Genomic DNA, 14,699 nt, shown 5'->3' with positions numbered 1-14,699 from the left:
CGTTAATTATACTAAAAATTACACACCCATTTCTATATTACCTGTTTTTTCTAAAGGGCTAGAAAAAATAATACTAATGCAGGTTTCAAAGTTTTTGACAAGCACAGCCTAATTTCTCCAGCCCTGTTTGGATTTAGGAAACGACGATCTACAGAAGTAGCACTACTCCATCAAAAGGAATTTACTTTATCGCAATTTGAAATTAAGAACATTGTCCTTGGTATTTATCTTGATTTTGCTAAAGCATTTGATTGCATTCTTCACTCTGTTCTACTTGATAAGCTTAAAACCTACGGTATCCGAGGGCACTGTGGAAGCCTTATAAAATCATATCTTGATAATCGCTATCAATATGTTGAATAAACAATTACCGCTCAAATTTGAAACATATCACCAGAGGCGTTCCTCAGGGTAGTATTCATGGCCCGTTCCTGTTTATTGTATATATAAATGACTTAGCACATATCTATCAAGATGCGAAATACATAATGTACGCAGACGATGCCAGTATATTTTTTTCATCACCTGATTTTAGTAGCCTTCAGAATAAAGCTAACACTGCTCTGAAAATTCATGTATGGTCAAAACAAAACTGTCTATAAATCAATACATATAAACAACACAAAAGCAATAATCTTTAGGCCAAAATCTAAGCAAGTAATCAGTTCCATCAACCTCGTTTATTTAAACATAGAAATTGTAGATAGTTTTAAAATACTTCGAGTTATTTTCACACAAAATATGTTTTGGGACATGCACATAGAATCGATATTGCAAATTATCTCGTGTAGTTGGCATGATGGTGCGGCTGAGACCTCTTTTACCTTACAGAATCGAAGTTCTTGTTTAAAACACCCTATTTCTTTCTGCACTTTATTACTGTCTGCTCGTGTGGGGTACCACACCATGTACGAATCTAGAAAAGATACATATACTTCAGAAAAAATTTCTGCGAGCACTATTTACCTTAACTTACAATGCCCACACATCAGACTTGTTTCCGAAAGCAAATACAATGCCCGTGTTTAACCTTTACAATTCAAACGGGAGGTAAAAGAGAATTTAAAGTTTCTTCATGAGTTATCTAATCTCACCAGGAACACACATTCTTACATCACAAGGTGTAGATAACAGTGGAAGGTAGTCATTCCACGAGCCAATTATTCTACAAAAAAGATATCATACACACTACCAACACTTTTAAATTTGTTTCTGAAATCAAGTCTTGATATTTATATAACTGATATACGAGCTTTACGTGAACATTTTGTCACTCAATCTTTCTTAAATAATTGAAGAGCGTTCTTCAGGAAATTTGTGTTTTTGCGTTTATTTTTTGTGCATATTTCACACGTAGTCAATTGCTATGTATATATATATATCTCCTGTTCAATCGCTGTTTGCCTTGTAAATGAGGCTGCAGGCTCTAGTCAAGTCGCTTGCCTCAAAGCGACTTTTACCCGCCATCTCCTCCATCACTGATGGAAATAAAGTTATTATTATTATTATTACAAGCTTGGGTGAAAGTCCAGGGCTGGTAGCGGGAACCCAAAGCCGGACTAGTGAGCCAGGGGCATAGGGTGCCGGAGAGGAGGGAATATCCCGAAGGTGCTTCTGTCGCTGCTGATCTTCCGAAGTAAATGTGCGGGCGAGCTTTCGGCACTCTTCCGCGTGTGCAGCCGCCTCGGACAGGGTAGTAGACTCCGTTGTGTCAAGGCAATACGGAAGGATGGTGTCCATTGTGCAGGAAGGCTCGCGTCCGTAAAGAAGAACGGGGAAAATCCTGTGGTGGTCTGCGTGGCGGTATTATAAGTATACGTCACGAAGGGTAGAATTCGGTCCCAATTGGTTTGGTCAGATGCGACGTACATGGCTAACATATCGCCAAGAGTGCGGTTAAAGAGCTCAGTCATGCCATTAGTTTGCGGGTGGTATGCAGAAGTAGTACGGTGAATTACGTTGCATTGCTTGAGCAGGGCTTCTATAACATCAGACAGAAAGACGCGGCCTCTGTCGCTCAGCAACCCTCTTGGGGCTCCATGGCGAAGTATGATGTTACGCAGAAGGAACCCGGCAACATCCCACACAGATGCGTTGGGCAGAGGCGAAGTTTCGGCGTAGCGTGTGAGATAGTCTATCGCCACTATCACCCAGCGGTTGTCATCTGAAGTAATCGGAAGGGGCCCATAAAGATCAACTCCGACCCGGTCAAAGGCCCGTCCTGGACAAGGCAATGGTTGCAGTGGAGCAGCTAAGGCATGAGGGGTATTTTTGCGGCATTGGCAGGCAAGGCAGGAGCGGACATATTGGCGGACGAATCGGTACATCCCGCGCCAGTAATAACGAATTCGCAGGCGCACGTACGTTTTTAGTACTCCTGCATGTGCGCATTGCGGGTCATCGTGAAACGCTGCACATATGACCAAACGTAGATGCCGAGGAACCACGAGTAACCATTTGCGCCCGTCCGAGAGGTAGTTACGGCGGTACAGGAGCCCGTCATGAACAGCGAAGTGGTGTGCTTGGCGATGCAACGCACGGCCAGTAGAAGGTGCTGATGGGTCTGACAGAAAAGCCAGCATAGCAACAATCTATGGATCCTTCTGCTGCTCCGAAAGCATATCCGTGGCGGTGAGGTAGGACTCGCATATTCGTACTTTCTGATAATTGGGCTGGCCTGACACTGGGGAGCGAGACAAGGCATCCGCGTCCGAATGTTTACGGCCTGAGCGGTACAGCACTCAAACATCATACTCTAGGCGAAGCGCCTATCGAGCGAGGCGACCTGAAGGATCTTTCAAGGACGACAGCCTGAAGAGTGCATGGTGGTCCGTGATGACGTCGAACGGGCGGCCGTAGAGGTAAGGACGAAACTTAGTTATGGCCCGCATGATAGCCAGGCATTCCTTTTCTGTAACGGAATAGTTAGCTTCTGCTTTCGTGAGTGCACGGCTAGCGAAGGCAACAACGTATTCACCGAAGCCAGTCTTTCGTTGTGCAAGAACAGCGCCAATGCCGATGCCACTGGCATCCGTGCGTATTTCTGTCGGTGCGCTGGGGTCAAAATGTCGAAGTATGGGGGGTGAGGTTAGAAGACGGCACAGCGTCGTGAATGCGGCATCTCAAACTGGCGGCCAAGCCAAGAGGTTGTGGTTACCCGCGAGAAGCTGTGTCAAAGGCGCTGTTATGGTGGCGAAGTTGCGGAAGAAACGACGAAAATAGGAGCATAATCCGATGAAGCTGCGGAGTTCTTTTGTGGTCTTAGGTAGTGGAAATTCGGCAACGGCTTGGAGTTTTGTTGGATCTGGTAGCACACCATCTTTCGAAACAACGTGGCCAAGGATGACTAGCTGTCGGGCGGCGAAGCGACACTTCTTCAAGTTGAGCTGGAGTCCAGCATCGGCAAGGCAAGTGAGCCCGCGTTTGAGTAGGAACAGGTGAGAAAAAAAGTCCGGGGAAAAGATGACAATGTCATCGAGATAACAAAGGCATGTCTGCCATTTGAGGCCCCGGTGGATGTTATCCGTCATTCTTTCAAAAGTTGCAGGCGCATTACAGAGGCCAAAGGGCATCACGGTAAATTCATATAAGCAGTCAGGTGTAACAAATGCCATTTTCGGACGGTCTGCATCAGCCACCGGGACCTGCCAATAACCATCTCGTAAGTCTAAGGACGAAAAGAATTCAGCGCCTTGGAGGCAGTCCAGTGCGTCGTCGATACGGGGAAGAGGGTAGACATCTTTCCGGGTTATCTTGTCGAGTCGTCAATAGTCCACACAAAAACGAATTGTCCCATCTTTCTTTTTGACCAGCACTACTGGAGTAGCCCAAGGAATGTGTGATGGCTGTATCACGGCGCGTCGGAGCATGTCTCCTACGTACTCATCGATGACACGGCGTTCCGTCGTGGACACACGCTATGGACGTTGGCGCAGCGGCGCATGGCTGCCGGTTTCGATATGATGAACGACTGTGGAGGTACGTCCTAAGCATTGTTTCTGGAGGTCGAAAGAAGTTCGAAATCGGTTAAGAAGGTCGAGGATCTGCGTGCGCTGACTCGGAGTGAGGTTGGGATCGATAGACGGAGCAAACTCTCGGTCACATGCAGGCGGAGGCGCAGAGACAGGGAGAGTCATGGAGTCAACGTGAAGAGAAGCCGAGTCATCAGGCACATCGTAGACAGAGCTCGTATCGAATTCATCTGCAAAACCGAGGTACTCGCCATGATGTAAGCTTGATGGACACGAAAACGGATTCAAAACATAAAGTGCGCTGGAGCCCTGGCGAAAGGGAAGGAGGGCAAAGGGAAGCAAGAAGGGATGACGGCGTGCAGCAAGTTGAGATGGTGTGAAAAGAACTGTGGAATCGTAGAAAGCAGCACAGGAAACGGGTACAAGGGCGGAAGAGAAAGGAGGGATATCAGTGGCGGTGGCGACGAACACTGGAGCAGAAGGTGGAGGCAAATCTTCAGAAAGACTGCCGCAAAATGGAGTCAGCGCAAGTTCTGCACGGGCACAATCAATAATAGCGTGATGAGATGAGAGGAAGTCCCATCCTAGAATGATGGCATGAGAGCAGCGGGGAAGAACAACAAATTCAATGTGGTATAAACTGTCTTGTATGGCGACACGGACGGTACATGTTCCTAAGGGTTCAATTGGCTCAGCGCTTGCTGTGCGTAGCGAAATGGCAGAAAACGGCGGCGCGACTTTTCGGAGCATACGGCGAAGCTGGTCGGCAATCACGGACACTGCGGCACCCATGTCGAAAAGCGTGTGAACGGCGATACCTTCGGCAAAAACTTCAATGACGTTCGTAGGGAATAAACGAGGGCTTGAGCAGTTCGAAGAGATCGCAGTTCTTGCCTTCGGAACTGCGCCTTTTAGTTTTCCTCCACAGCTGGAGGGCGGCGGACGATGGGGGACAGCGAACGTCGTCGGGGAGATGGAGACCGACGAGTGTTGAAGCTTTGGGTAGCAGGAGATGAAGGTGCGAAGTGCGGAACTGGTGGTGAATAGCAGGACTGGGAGTCAGGAGCATCCCCTCGAAGTCTCGCAGCATCGGGAGGATACCAACCTCGCAGGCAGCAGAACAGTGCCACGTGGCCAGCAAAGCCACACGCGAAGCAAATCGGCCGGTTGTCTTGGGTACGCCACGGATTATCAACAGGGGGCCTAGGTAGCGGTGCACTGGTCGGAGCTGGGCGTAGGGGCTGTGGAGGCACGCAGAAGTCGCTTCTGGGCAAGTAGTTCGCAGCTGCAGAAGGCGAGGCGTAGAAGCCGCTTGTGGGGGTGTAATGCGCAACTGTAATGCGCTGCAGAGGGTGCTAAGAATCCCTGGCTCCAGACAGGCCGCCATTGGAATATGAACCTGGCAACGTTTAACGCAAGAACATTATCTAGTGAGGCGAGTCTAGCAGTGCTATTGGAAGAATTAGAGGGCAGTAAATGGGATATAATAGGGCTCAGTGAAGTTAGGAGGCCAAAAGAAGCATATACAGTGTTAAGGAGCGGGCACGTCCTGTGCTACCGGGGCTTAGCGGAGAGACGAGAACTAGGAGTCGGATTCCTGATTAATAAGAATATAGCTGGTAACATACAGGAATTCTATAGCATTAACGAGAGGGTGGCATGTCTTGTCGTGAAACTTAATAAGAGGTACAAAATGAAGGTTGTACAGATCTACACCCCTACATCCAGTCATGATGACCAGGAAGTCGAAAGCTTCTACGAAGACGTGGAATCGGCGATGGGTAGAGTGAAAACAAAATACACTATACTGATGGGCGATTTCAATGCCAACGTAGGCAAGAAGCATGCTGGAGACAAGGCAGTGGGGGAATATGGCATAGGCACTAGGAATAGCAGGGGGGAGGTATTAGTAGAGTTTGCAGAACAGAATAATATGAGGATAATGAATACCTTCTTCCGCAAGCGGAATAACCGAAAGTGGACATGGAGGAGCCCGAACGGCAAGACTAGAAATGAAATAGATTTCATACTCTGCGCTAACCCTGGCATCATACAAGATGTGGACGTGCTCGGTAAGGTGCGCTGCAGTGACCACAGGATGGTAAGAACTCGAATTAGCCTAGACCTGAGGAGGGAACGGAGGAAAGCAATGAACGACAATCTTGTGGGCATCATTAAGGAGTGTGCAATAGAAGTCGGTGGTAACTCCGTTAGACAGGATACCAGTAAGCTATCGCAGGAGACGAAAGATCTGATCAAGAAACGCCAATGTATGAAAGCCTCTAACCCTACAGCTAGAATAGAACTGGCAGAACTTTCGAAGTTAATCAACAAGCGTAAGACAGCTGACATAAGGAAGTATAACATGGATAGAATTGAACAAGCTCTCAGGAACGGAGGAAGCCTAAAAGCAGTGAAGAAGAAACTAGGAATTGGCAAGAATCAGATGTATGCGCTAAGAGACAAAGCCGGCAATATCATTACTAATATGGATGAGATAGTTCAAGTGGCTGAGGAGTTCTATAGAGATTTATACAGCACGAGTGGCACCCATGATGATAATGGAAGAGAGAATAATCTAGAGGAATTCGATATCCCCGAAGTAACGCCGGAAGAAGTAAAGAAAGCCTTGGGAGCTATACAAAGGGGGAAGGCAGCTGGGGAGGATCAGGTAACAGCAGATTTGCTGAAGGATGGTGGGCAGATTGTTCTAGAAAAACTGGCCAGCCTCTATACGCAATGCCTCAAGACCTCGAGCGTACCGGAATCTTGGAAGAACGCTAACATAATCCTAATCCATAAGAAAGGCGACGCCAAAGACTTGAAAAATTATAGACCGATCAGCTTACTGTCCGTTGCCTACAAAGTATTTCCTAAGGTAATTGCAAATAGAATCCGGAACACCTTAGACTTCCGTCAACCAAAGGACCAGGCAGGATTCCGTAAAGGCTACTCAACAATAGATCATATTCACACTATCAATCAGGTGATAGAGAAATGTGCGGAATATAACCAACCATTATATATAGCTTTCATTGATTACGAGAAAGCGTTTGATTCAGTCGAAACCTCAGCAGTCATGGAGGCATTGCGGAATCAGGGTGTAGACGAGCCGTATGTAAAAATACTGAAAGATATCTATAGCGGCTCCACAGCCACTGTACTCCTCCATAAAGAAAGCAACAAAATCCCAATAAAGAAAGGCGTCAGGCAGGGAGATACGATCTCTCCAATGCTATTCACAGCGTGTTTACAGGAGGTATTCAGAGACCTGGATTGGGAAGAATTGGGGATAAGAGTAAATGGAGAATACCTTAGTAACTTGCGCTTCGCTGATGATATTGCCTTGCTTAGTAACTCAGGGGACCAACTGCAATGCATGCTCACTGATCTGGAGAGGCAGAGCAGAAGGGTGGGACTAAAAATGAATCTGCAGAAAACTAAAGTAATGTTTAACAGTCTCGGAAGGGAACAGCAGTTTACGATAGGTAGCGAGGCACTGGAAGTGGTAAGAGAATACATCTACTTAGGGCAGGTAGTGACCGCGGATCCGGATCATGAGACTGAAATAATCGGAAGAATAAGAATGGGCTGGGGTGCATTTGGCAGGCATTTTCAGATCATGAACAGCAGGTTTCCATTATCCTTCTAAAGAAAAGTGTATAACAGCTGTGTCTTACCAGTACTCACGTACGGGGCAGAAACCTGGAGGCTTACGAAAAGGGTTCTACTTAAATTGAGGACGACGCAACGAGCTATGGAAAGAAAAATGATAGGTGTAACGTTAAGGGATAAGAAAAGAGCAGATTGGGTGAGGGAACAAACGCGCGTTAATGACATCTTAGTTGAAATCAAGAAAAAGAAATGGGCATGGGCAGGACATGTAATGAGGAGGGAAGATAACCGATGGTCATTAAGGGTTACGGACTGGATTCCGAGGGAAGGGAAGCGTAGCAGGGGGCGACAGAAAGTTAGGTGGGCAGATGAGATTAGGAAGTTTGGAGGGTCAACATGGCCACGATTAGTACATGACCGGGGTAGTTGGAGAAGTATGGGAGAGGCCTTTGCCCTGCAGTGGGCGTAATCAGGCTGATGATGATGATGATGATGAATGCGCAACTTCAGGCGGTGGTCTTGGCCTTACGACGACGGCTGCGTACGTGAGCGGAACCGTTGCTGAAGGTGGCTGATTAGCGAGAGGTAGCGCGTCGCTGACTTGTTCATGGATGACGCGTCGCAGTTCCCGGGACAAAGAAGACTCAGACGACTGGGTAGCAGGCAGCAGTGACAGTTGGCGCGCCACTTCTTCGCGAACGAATTGCTTGATTTGGTCGAGGAACGAAGAGTGGGCGGGAGCAGCACTGGAACTGTCAGTTCAAGCCGAAACAATGTCGTCCGGCACGGCAGCTCGGCACGTGGTAAGGCGTTTGCGGAGCTCATCGTAGCTCTGGCACAGTGTAATGACCTCGTCAATCGTTTGAGGATTTTTCGCCAAGAGCATTTGGAAAGCGTCATCCTCTATGCCCTTCATGACATTCTTGATCTTTTCACAGTCTGGCATGGCGGGATTAATGCGCCGGCAAAGGTCAACTACGTCTTCAATGTAGCTGGTGAAGTTTTCACCCTTTTGCTGAGCGCGACCACGCAAGCGTTGTTCTGCGCGAAGCTTGCGCACAGCAGGGCGACCGAAGACTTCTTTGAAACAATGGGTAAATGCTGTCCAGGTGGAAAGGTTGGATTCACGATTCCGGAACCAGAGATTAGCGACTCCAGAAAGATAGAAGATGACGTTAGTCAGTTTAGCTTTGTCATCCCACTTGTTATGCGCACTCACGTGATCGTATGACGAGAGCCAATCCTCCACGTCATGGTCGTCGTTGCCGCTGAAGAACGGAGGATCTCGTTGGCGTAGAGCACCGGAGCAGACGACAGGCGATGCCAGGGGAGGATCGGGCTGCGCGGCGTCCTGAGGCATGGCAGAAACGGTAGGGAGCGTCCGGCTGCGGAGTTCCAGGTTTGGGAAGAGCCCAGCACCTCCCAAATGTCAAGAGGTGTTATAGTTCAATTGATTAAACGGTCGGATAGCAGAGCACGTAGCGAGAGGACACAGAGCTTCGGTAACACAGGCACAAGGCTTCCAATCACACGTTGTCGTCTTTTTCGAAGCAGTGCCTGCTGCTCGTTCTTCTCCAGTACATTATTATTATTATTATTATTATTATTATATGCACGAAAAACCACAATCATGAAATGCTGATAAAACTCATGCATAAAATGGCATAAAATAATAACAAGGTAAAATAAACGCAGAAAGAACCGCAAACGTGAGATATGATGGGATGCACATGCGCACCACCATACAAGCGAGACTCTTGACAACAGGCACCGTGCTGGCACGCTGATGCAGCCTGGCACAAGCAGCTCCTGTATGACGTATATTTTTGCTCACAGGTGTGTATGTAGAGCCAAAAACATTTTGTGCCCTCAACCTGTACTTGAAGAACGGACTTCACAAGCCAAGAAGGTTCTTTCTAGTGATAGAGATGAGACAGAGAGGCTTGTCAATGGTATGCTTTCCAACATGTAGCGGCCACTAATCTCATGAACAGCCAAGAAAAAAGCTACTCACGGCGCACGTAGGGTTCCAAGCTGCGAGGCACCATGCGACGAGCACGTTCCAGGTCCTCGGGGGAGCAGGTGCCCTTGTCCAGACCCAGGGCCAGCCCCATGCGCTTCAGCACCTCAATGTCATCGTGGATCTCAAATGTGTCATCAAAATGGAACAGGTACTCCGACCTGTGCAAAGAGAGGCAAAAGCGCAACAGCAATGACGTGACAGCAGTAGCTATTTTCATAGCTTCTGAGCCCTACCTTTTTTTCTGACAGCGGCTACAAGGGGAGTTTGACATACTTATAGAACGGGAAAAATGGAAGCCTACGACACCAGAAGGACAGGATGGGTGCGGAGCACCCACATCTCATCTTTTCTGAGTTAAGTGCTTCCATCTTTGCAGCCTTGCAAATATGTCTAACTGGTACTCCAACCAAATAGCCCAGCTTTACGTCTTACTTTGCTACAAGAGTACTTACCCGCTGTGTTTGCCATTGACAAAAAAATTTCATCGCCTCATGGCAACAGCACACATCACAGCATAAGAAAAAGAAAAGTGACAATGACAAAATGCAACACACTTCCAGGACTTATGTATAAGCGCATGAATTTGCAAACACAAATTTTCGCGATCATAACCTCATCATTGCAAAGTTTTATTTATGCTTGAATCGCATTGTGCTGAACTGTAATTATTTTTTTTCAGTTCAGGTTCGGTTCAGGTTCAGGGATATCTTAAGAATATCAGTGCGGGTTCAGTTTTGGCTAGAATTTCGATATGGGTATGGTTTTTGGTATAGGTTCGATTTGACAGACTGGTATCAACGAGGTTCTACTGTATTATACCAGTCTTATGCATCCAGCTAGAAATGTATGATAAAAATTTTAAAAATACTTCTATAAGACTAACTGGCAAGTCAGAAATCAAACTCTTTCTTCTTAGAAAATCTGATAACGCATTACGAAGGCTTATTCAATATGCATTGTTTTGCATGCTAAAGCAGCAGTAACAAAGTCGCATCACGAAGTTTCAATGTGTCGCAGCATGAGCTGGCAAAATGGTTAGTTTAACCCTATGAGGGTTTAATTCTTGCACAAATGTTTACCGATGATTACGATACTCTGTAATGCGAAATTTGAGCACAGCTCTACACGTGTTTTCATTTTGCAATATATAGGTCGGCGCAGACAATCTGCCTCGTGCGGCACATTGCAAATGGAGTGTGACGAGACTGCCTCGCTAGTTGGGAGATCATGAGGCGGCGCATGAGTGATGCATGGGCGCAATTCACAGCAGCCACGGCAGACAGACCTCCGCTTATGCAGCACTTTGTTTCCAATATGGTATTGGGGCACCATCTTGTAGCCATAGTCATTGCAGAGCCCATCTTGCACAGCACTATGCCTTTCTTCTCATGCTTTTGCCATACCCTCTTCCTCTGCTTTAGCCCTCATGGTTCCACTGCACCCTCCTTCTCTGTTTTACTCCTCCTGCTCTCTTTGCTGTCGTTGCCTTTCATCCCCCGCTGCGCTCTACCTTCACTTTTTCATCCTTCACTATGCTCGTTCGCTGGGCTACGAGGGACGCCGACACTCGCCGCAGGAACGGGCGCCGAAGAGCTGTGCTCTACATGCCCCTATGGTCAATTTCTTTAATTGCAGTTTGCAGTAATAGGAAATGGTTTAAAACTCATGAATGCAGTAAAGATTTATTGCAAACAATACTTCGTATTAAAAACACTGTACCCACACCAATAGTACACACACAAGCACCCTATGGACTGAAATTGAGACGAATGTCTGTAGCGAGACTTATGGCTAAAAACATGTTAGACATTAAAGGAAAAAAAAAAAAAAAAACGCTTGAGCAGTCACTGCGAAAAGCAGCACGGCACATGGCCGTACCAAAACCAGGGCAGCTTACAGGCCAGTGTGCGGCAATACATGAACTGCAACCAAGGCAAAGAAAAAGAAAACTTATCAATACCTCTGAACTTCCACAGTGCAGGCCTACACTTAAGTTACCAGAAACATGATAGCAGTGGTCGTAATTTTCGGCGTTGGCACTGAGCACAGGAGCGAATGAACTTTCTGACGTAGTTATACATGCCGCGCCAATAAAATCGGATGTGTAGCCGAGCATAGGTCTTGAAGAGGCCGGCATGTGCGCACTGAGGGTCTGCGTGGAAAGCGTCGCAGATAAGGTCACGGAGATGGCGGGGTATCACGAGAAGCCACTTGCGACCGTCAGAGAGGTAATTACGACGATAAAGAAGGCCGTCGCGAATGCAGAAGTGAGTAGCCTGGCGGCGAAGAGCGCGAGATGGTGAAGAGGTGGATGGATCAGAAAGGACGCTGATGAGAGCACTGATCCAGGGATCCTTGCGCTGCTCCGACGGCATGTTGCGCAGTGCATGAGATGGAACTGTGGGCTCAAGGGCGGATAGGCAAGCGCAGTCAGCGGAGACCGGTGAGCGAGAAAGGGCGTCAGCGTCCGTGTGTTTGCGGCCGGAACGGTAGAGGACGCGGATGTCGTACTCCTGTAGCTTAAGGGCCCAGCGAGCAAGTCGGCCAGATGGGTCTTTAAGGGTAGACAGCCAACAAAGGGCGTGATGGTCAGTGACGACATCGAAAGCGTGGCCATACAAATAAGGACGGAATTTGCCAAGTGCCCAAATAATGGCTAAACACTCTTTCTCTGTAACAGAGTAATTAGCCTCGGCCTTTGTCAGAGTTCGGCTCGCGTAGGCAACGACATATTCATCAAAGCCCGCTTTTCGCTGTGCGAGTACGGCGCCAAGTCCGACGCCGCTGGCATCGGTGTGGACCTCTGTGGGCGCTGCAGGATCGAAGTGGCGGAGGACAGGTGGCGAGGTTAGCAGGTGGCGTAATTTCGTGAAGGCGTCATCACAGGCGGGTGACCAAGCGGAAAGTTCTTTGTCGCCACTTAGAAGGGCTGTCAGGGGTGCACTTATGGAAGCGAAATTTCGAATGAAACGTCGGAAGTATGAGCATAAACCAAGGAAACTTTGAAGCTCCTTTAACTTCTTTGGTTGCGGAAAGTCGGTGACAGCGCGGAGCTTGGCTGGATCCGGAAGAACGCCGTCTCGTGATACAACATGGCCAAGAATAGTGAGCTTTCGGGCGCCGAAACGACATTTTTTTAAGTTAAGTTGAAGTCCCGCGTCAGTGAGGCATTTGAGAACTTGCTCGAGACGGCTGAGATGGGTTCGGAAATCAGCAGAAAAGACAACTACGTCATCCAGGTAGCATAAACATGTGTTCCATTTGAGGCCGCGTAAAATATTATCCATCATTCTCTCAAAAGTGGCTGGGGCGTTGCACAGGCCGAAAGGCATTACGATGAATTCGTACAATCCATCAGGTGTTACAAATGCTGTTTTAGGTCGATCAGATGGTGCCAAGGGGACTTGCCAGTATCCGGAACGTAAATCCAGCGAAGAAAAGAACTCAGCTCCCTGCAAACAGTCGAGGGCGTCGTCGATGCGCGGTAACGGGTAAACGTCCTTGCGCGTTATCTTGTTCAGACGTCGGTAGTCGACGCAGAATCGAATAGAGCCATCCTTTTTCTTAACGAGGACGACCGGTGATGCCCAGGGACTGTTGGAAGGCTGCACAACGCCACGCTTGAGCATGTCAGCAACCTGGTGGTCAATGAAACGGCGCTGAGAGGCGGAAACTCGGTAAGGGCGCTGCCGCAAAGGTGCATGACTGCCGGTATCTATCTGGTGAAAAACGGTCGATGTGCGGCCCAAACCGGAAGCATGGCTGTCGAAAGAAGCGCTGAACCTCTGCAGGAGAGCAATAAGCTGGCTTCGTTCTGAAGATGACGTGCCATCGTCGATGGAGCAGTGGAAAGCGTCGAGGAGTGACTGATCAATCGCAGAGTCACAAGTAAGTGCGCCAAGGCCCGCAGAAGTAGAAACGGCAGGAGTGTCAAAGATGCAAAAGGTGTCGACCGGTTGAACAAGGCCTAGGCATTCACCATGAGATAAAGCTAAAGGGCAGGCTGTGGGATTGTCGACGACCATTTTCGTGACGCCATTGCGAAGAGTAAGGAGTGCAAAGGGCAGCGGTAAACATCGGCGGCGAATGAACAGCTCAGAGGGCGTAAAGAGAACAGTGGCATCAGAAATAGCGGCGCACGACACAGGCACAAGCAGGGAAGAGCGTGGAGGGACCGAATTGTCTTCGGACACAAACAGTTTAACACTGGAAGGGTCGTTTTCGATAGGCTCGACGTCGGGAAGTGCAGAAAGTTCGAGTTCGGCGTGACAACAGTCAATAACGGCGTTATTATTTGCAAGGAAGTCCCAGCCTAATATGATGTCATGGGAACAAGTGGGCAGCACGACGAATTCGACGGTATACAGTAGACCTTGAATGAAGGCGCGAGCAGTACAGGCAGCGAGAGGCGTTATATTTTGAGCGTTCGCGGTTCGAAGGGAGAAGTCGGAGAGAGGCGTCAAAACCTTTCGTAGTGTGCGGCAGAGTTCGGCGGAAATTACGGATACGGCGGCTCCTGTATCTACAAGTGCCAGGACGGCGATTCCTTCGACAGAGACTTCAATGACGTTGGCTGGAGAGGGACGAGGACTTGGGCATTGCGACGTGGACGCAGTTCGTGCCTCGGGAACTGCGGCCATCAGTTTTCCTGCTCGGTGGACACGGGACGACGCCGCATCGGAGAAAGCGAGCGACGACGGGGAGATAGTGAGCGGCGAGTAGAGGCGGTTGGGCGGTCAGGGGAAAAGGAAGAGGTAGGAAGGCTGGAAGGCGAAGAGGAAAACGGAGCGGGGAAAGGTGGCGCTCGCCGGATGTTCTGAAGAGGAAGCATGCCACGACGACAATGGCGCGCCACGTGACCAGCATTACCGCAAGCAAAACATATTGGGCGGTCATCGAAGGTGCGCCACTGGTGGGGGTAAGGTCCGAGTCGCGGTTGAGGATTCGCAAAATGCTGTCGGTCAGGAAGCGGCATAGGAGGAAAATGCCGGCGTTCGTGAAGCGGCATAGATGGCGGCAAAAATGTCGGTGGTCGATGCATAGAGGGCGGCAGGGGTGTTTGTGGACGAGATCGGGAAACTGCTTCAGCG

At 48.6% G+C, this 14,699-nt stretch overlaps 1 protein-coding gene across 5 annotated transcripts in view; it reads right to left on the bottom strand.

Annotated features, from left to right (window-relative positions):
• Dp (transcription factor Dp) overlaps positions 1 to 14,699 on the bottom strand; it is an 88,380-nt gene that overhangs the window by 59,164 nt on the left and 14,517 nt on the right. For all 5 annotated transcript variants that reach the window (XM_050190190.3, XM_050190191.3, XM_050190192.3 and 2 more), the window contains exon 5: positions 9,601 to 9,767. In XM_050190190.3, coding sequence (XP_050046147.1) covers positions 9,601 to 9,767 — 167 coding nt within the window. The remainder of the gene's footprint in view (positions 1 to 9,600; positions 9,768 to 14,699) is intronic.

This window comes from Dermacentor andersoni, chromosome 2 (assembly GCF_023375885.2).
Source record: "Dermacentor andersoni chromosome 2, qqDerAnde1_hic_scaffold, whole genome shotgun sequence".
Lineage (NCBI taxonomy): Eukaryota > Metazoa > Arthropoda > Arachnida > Ixodida > Ixodidae > Dermacentor > Dermacentor andersoni.
Note: the sequence above shows the minus strand (reverse complement) of the source record. Positions and strands in the feature narration are given on the sequence as shown.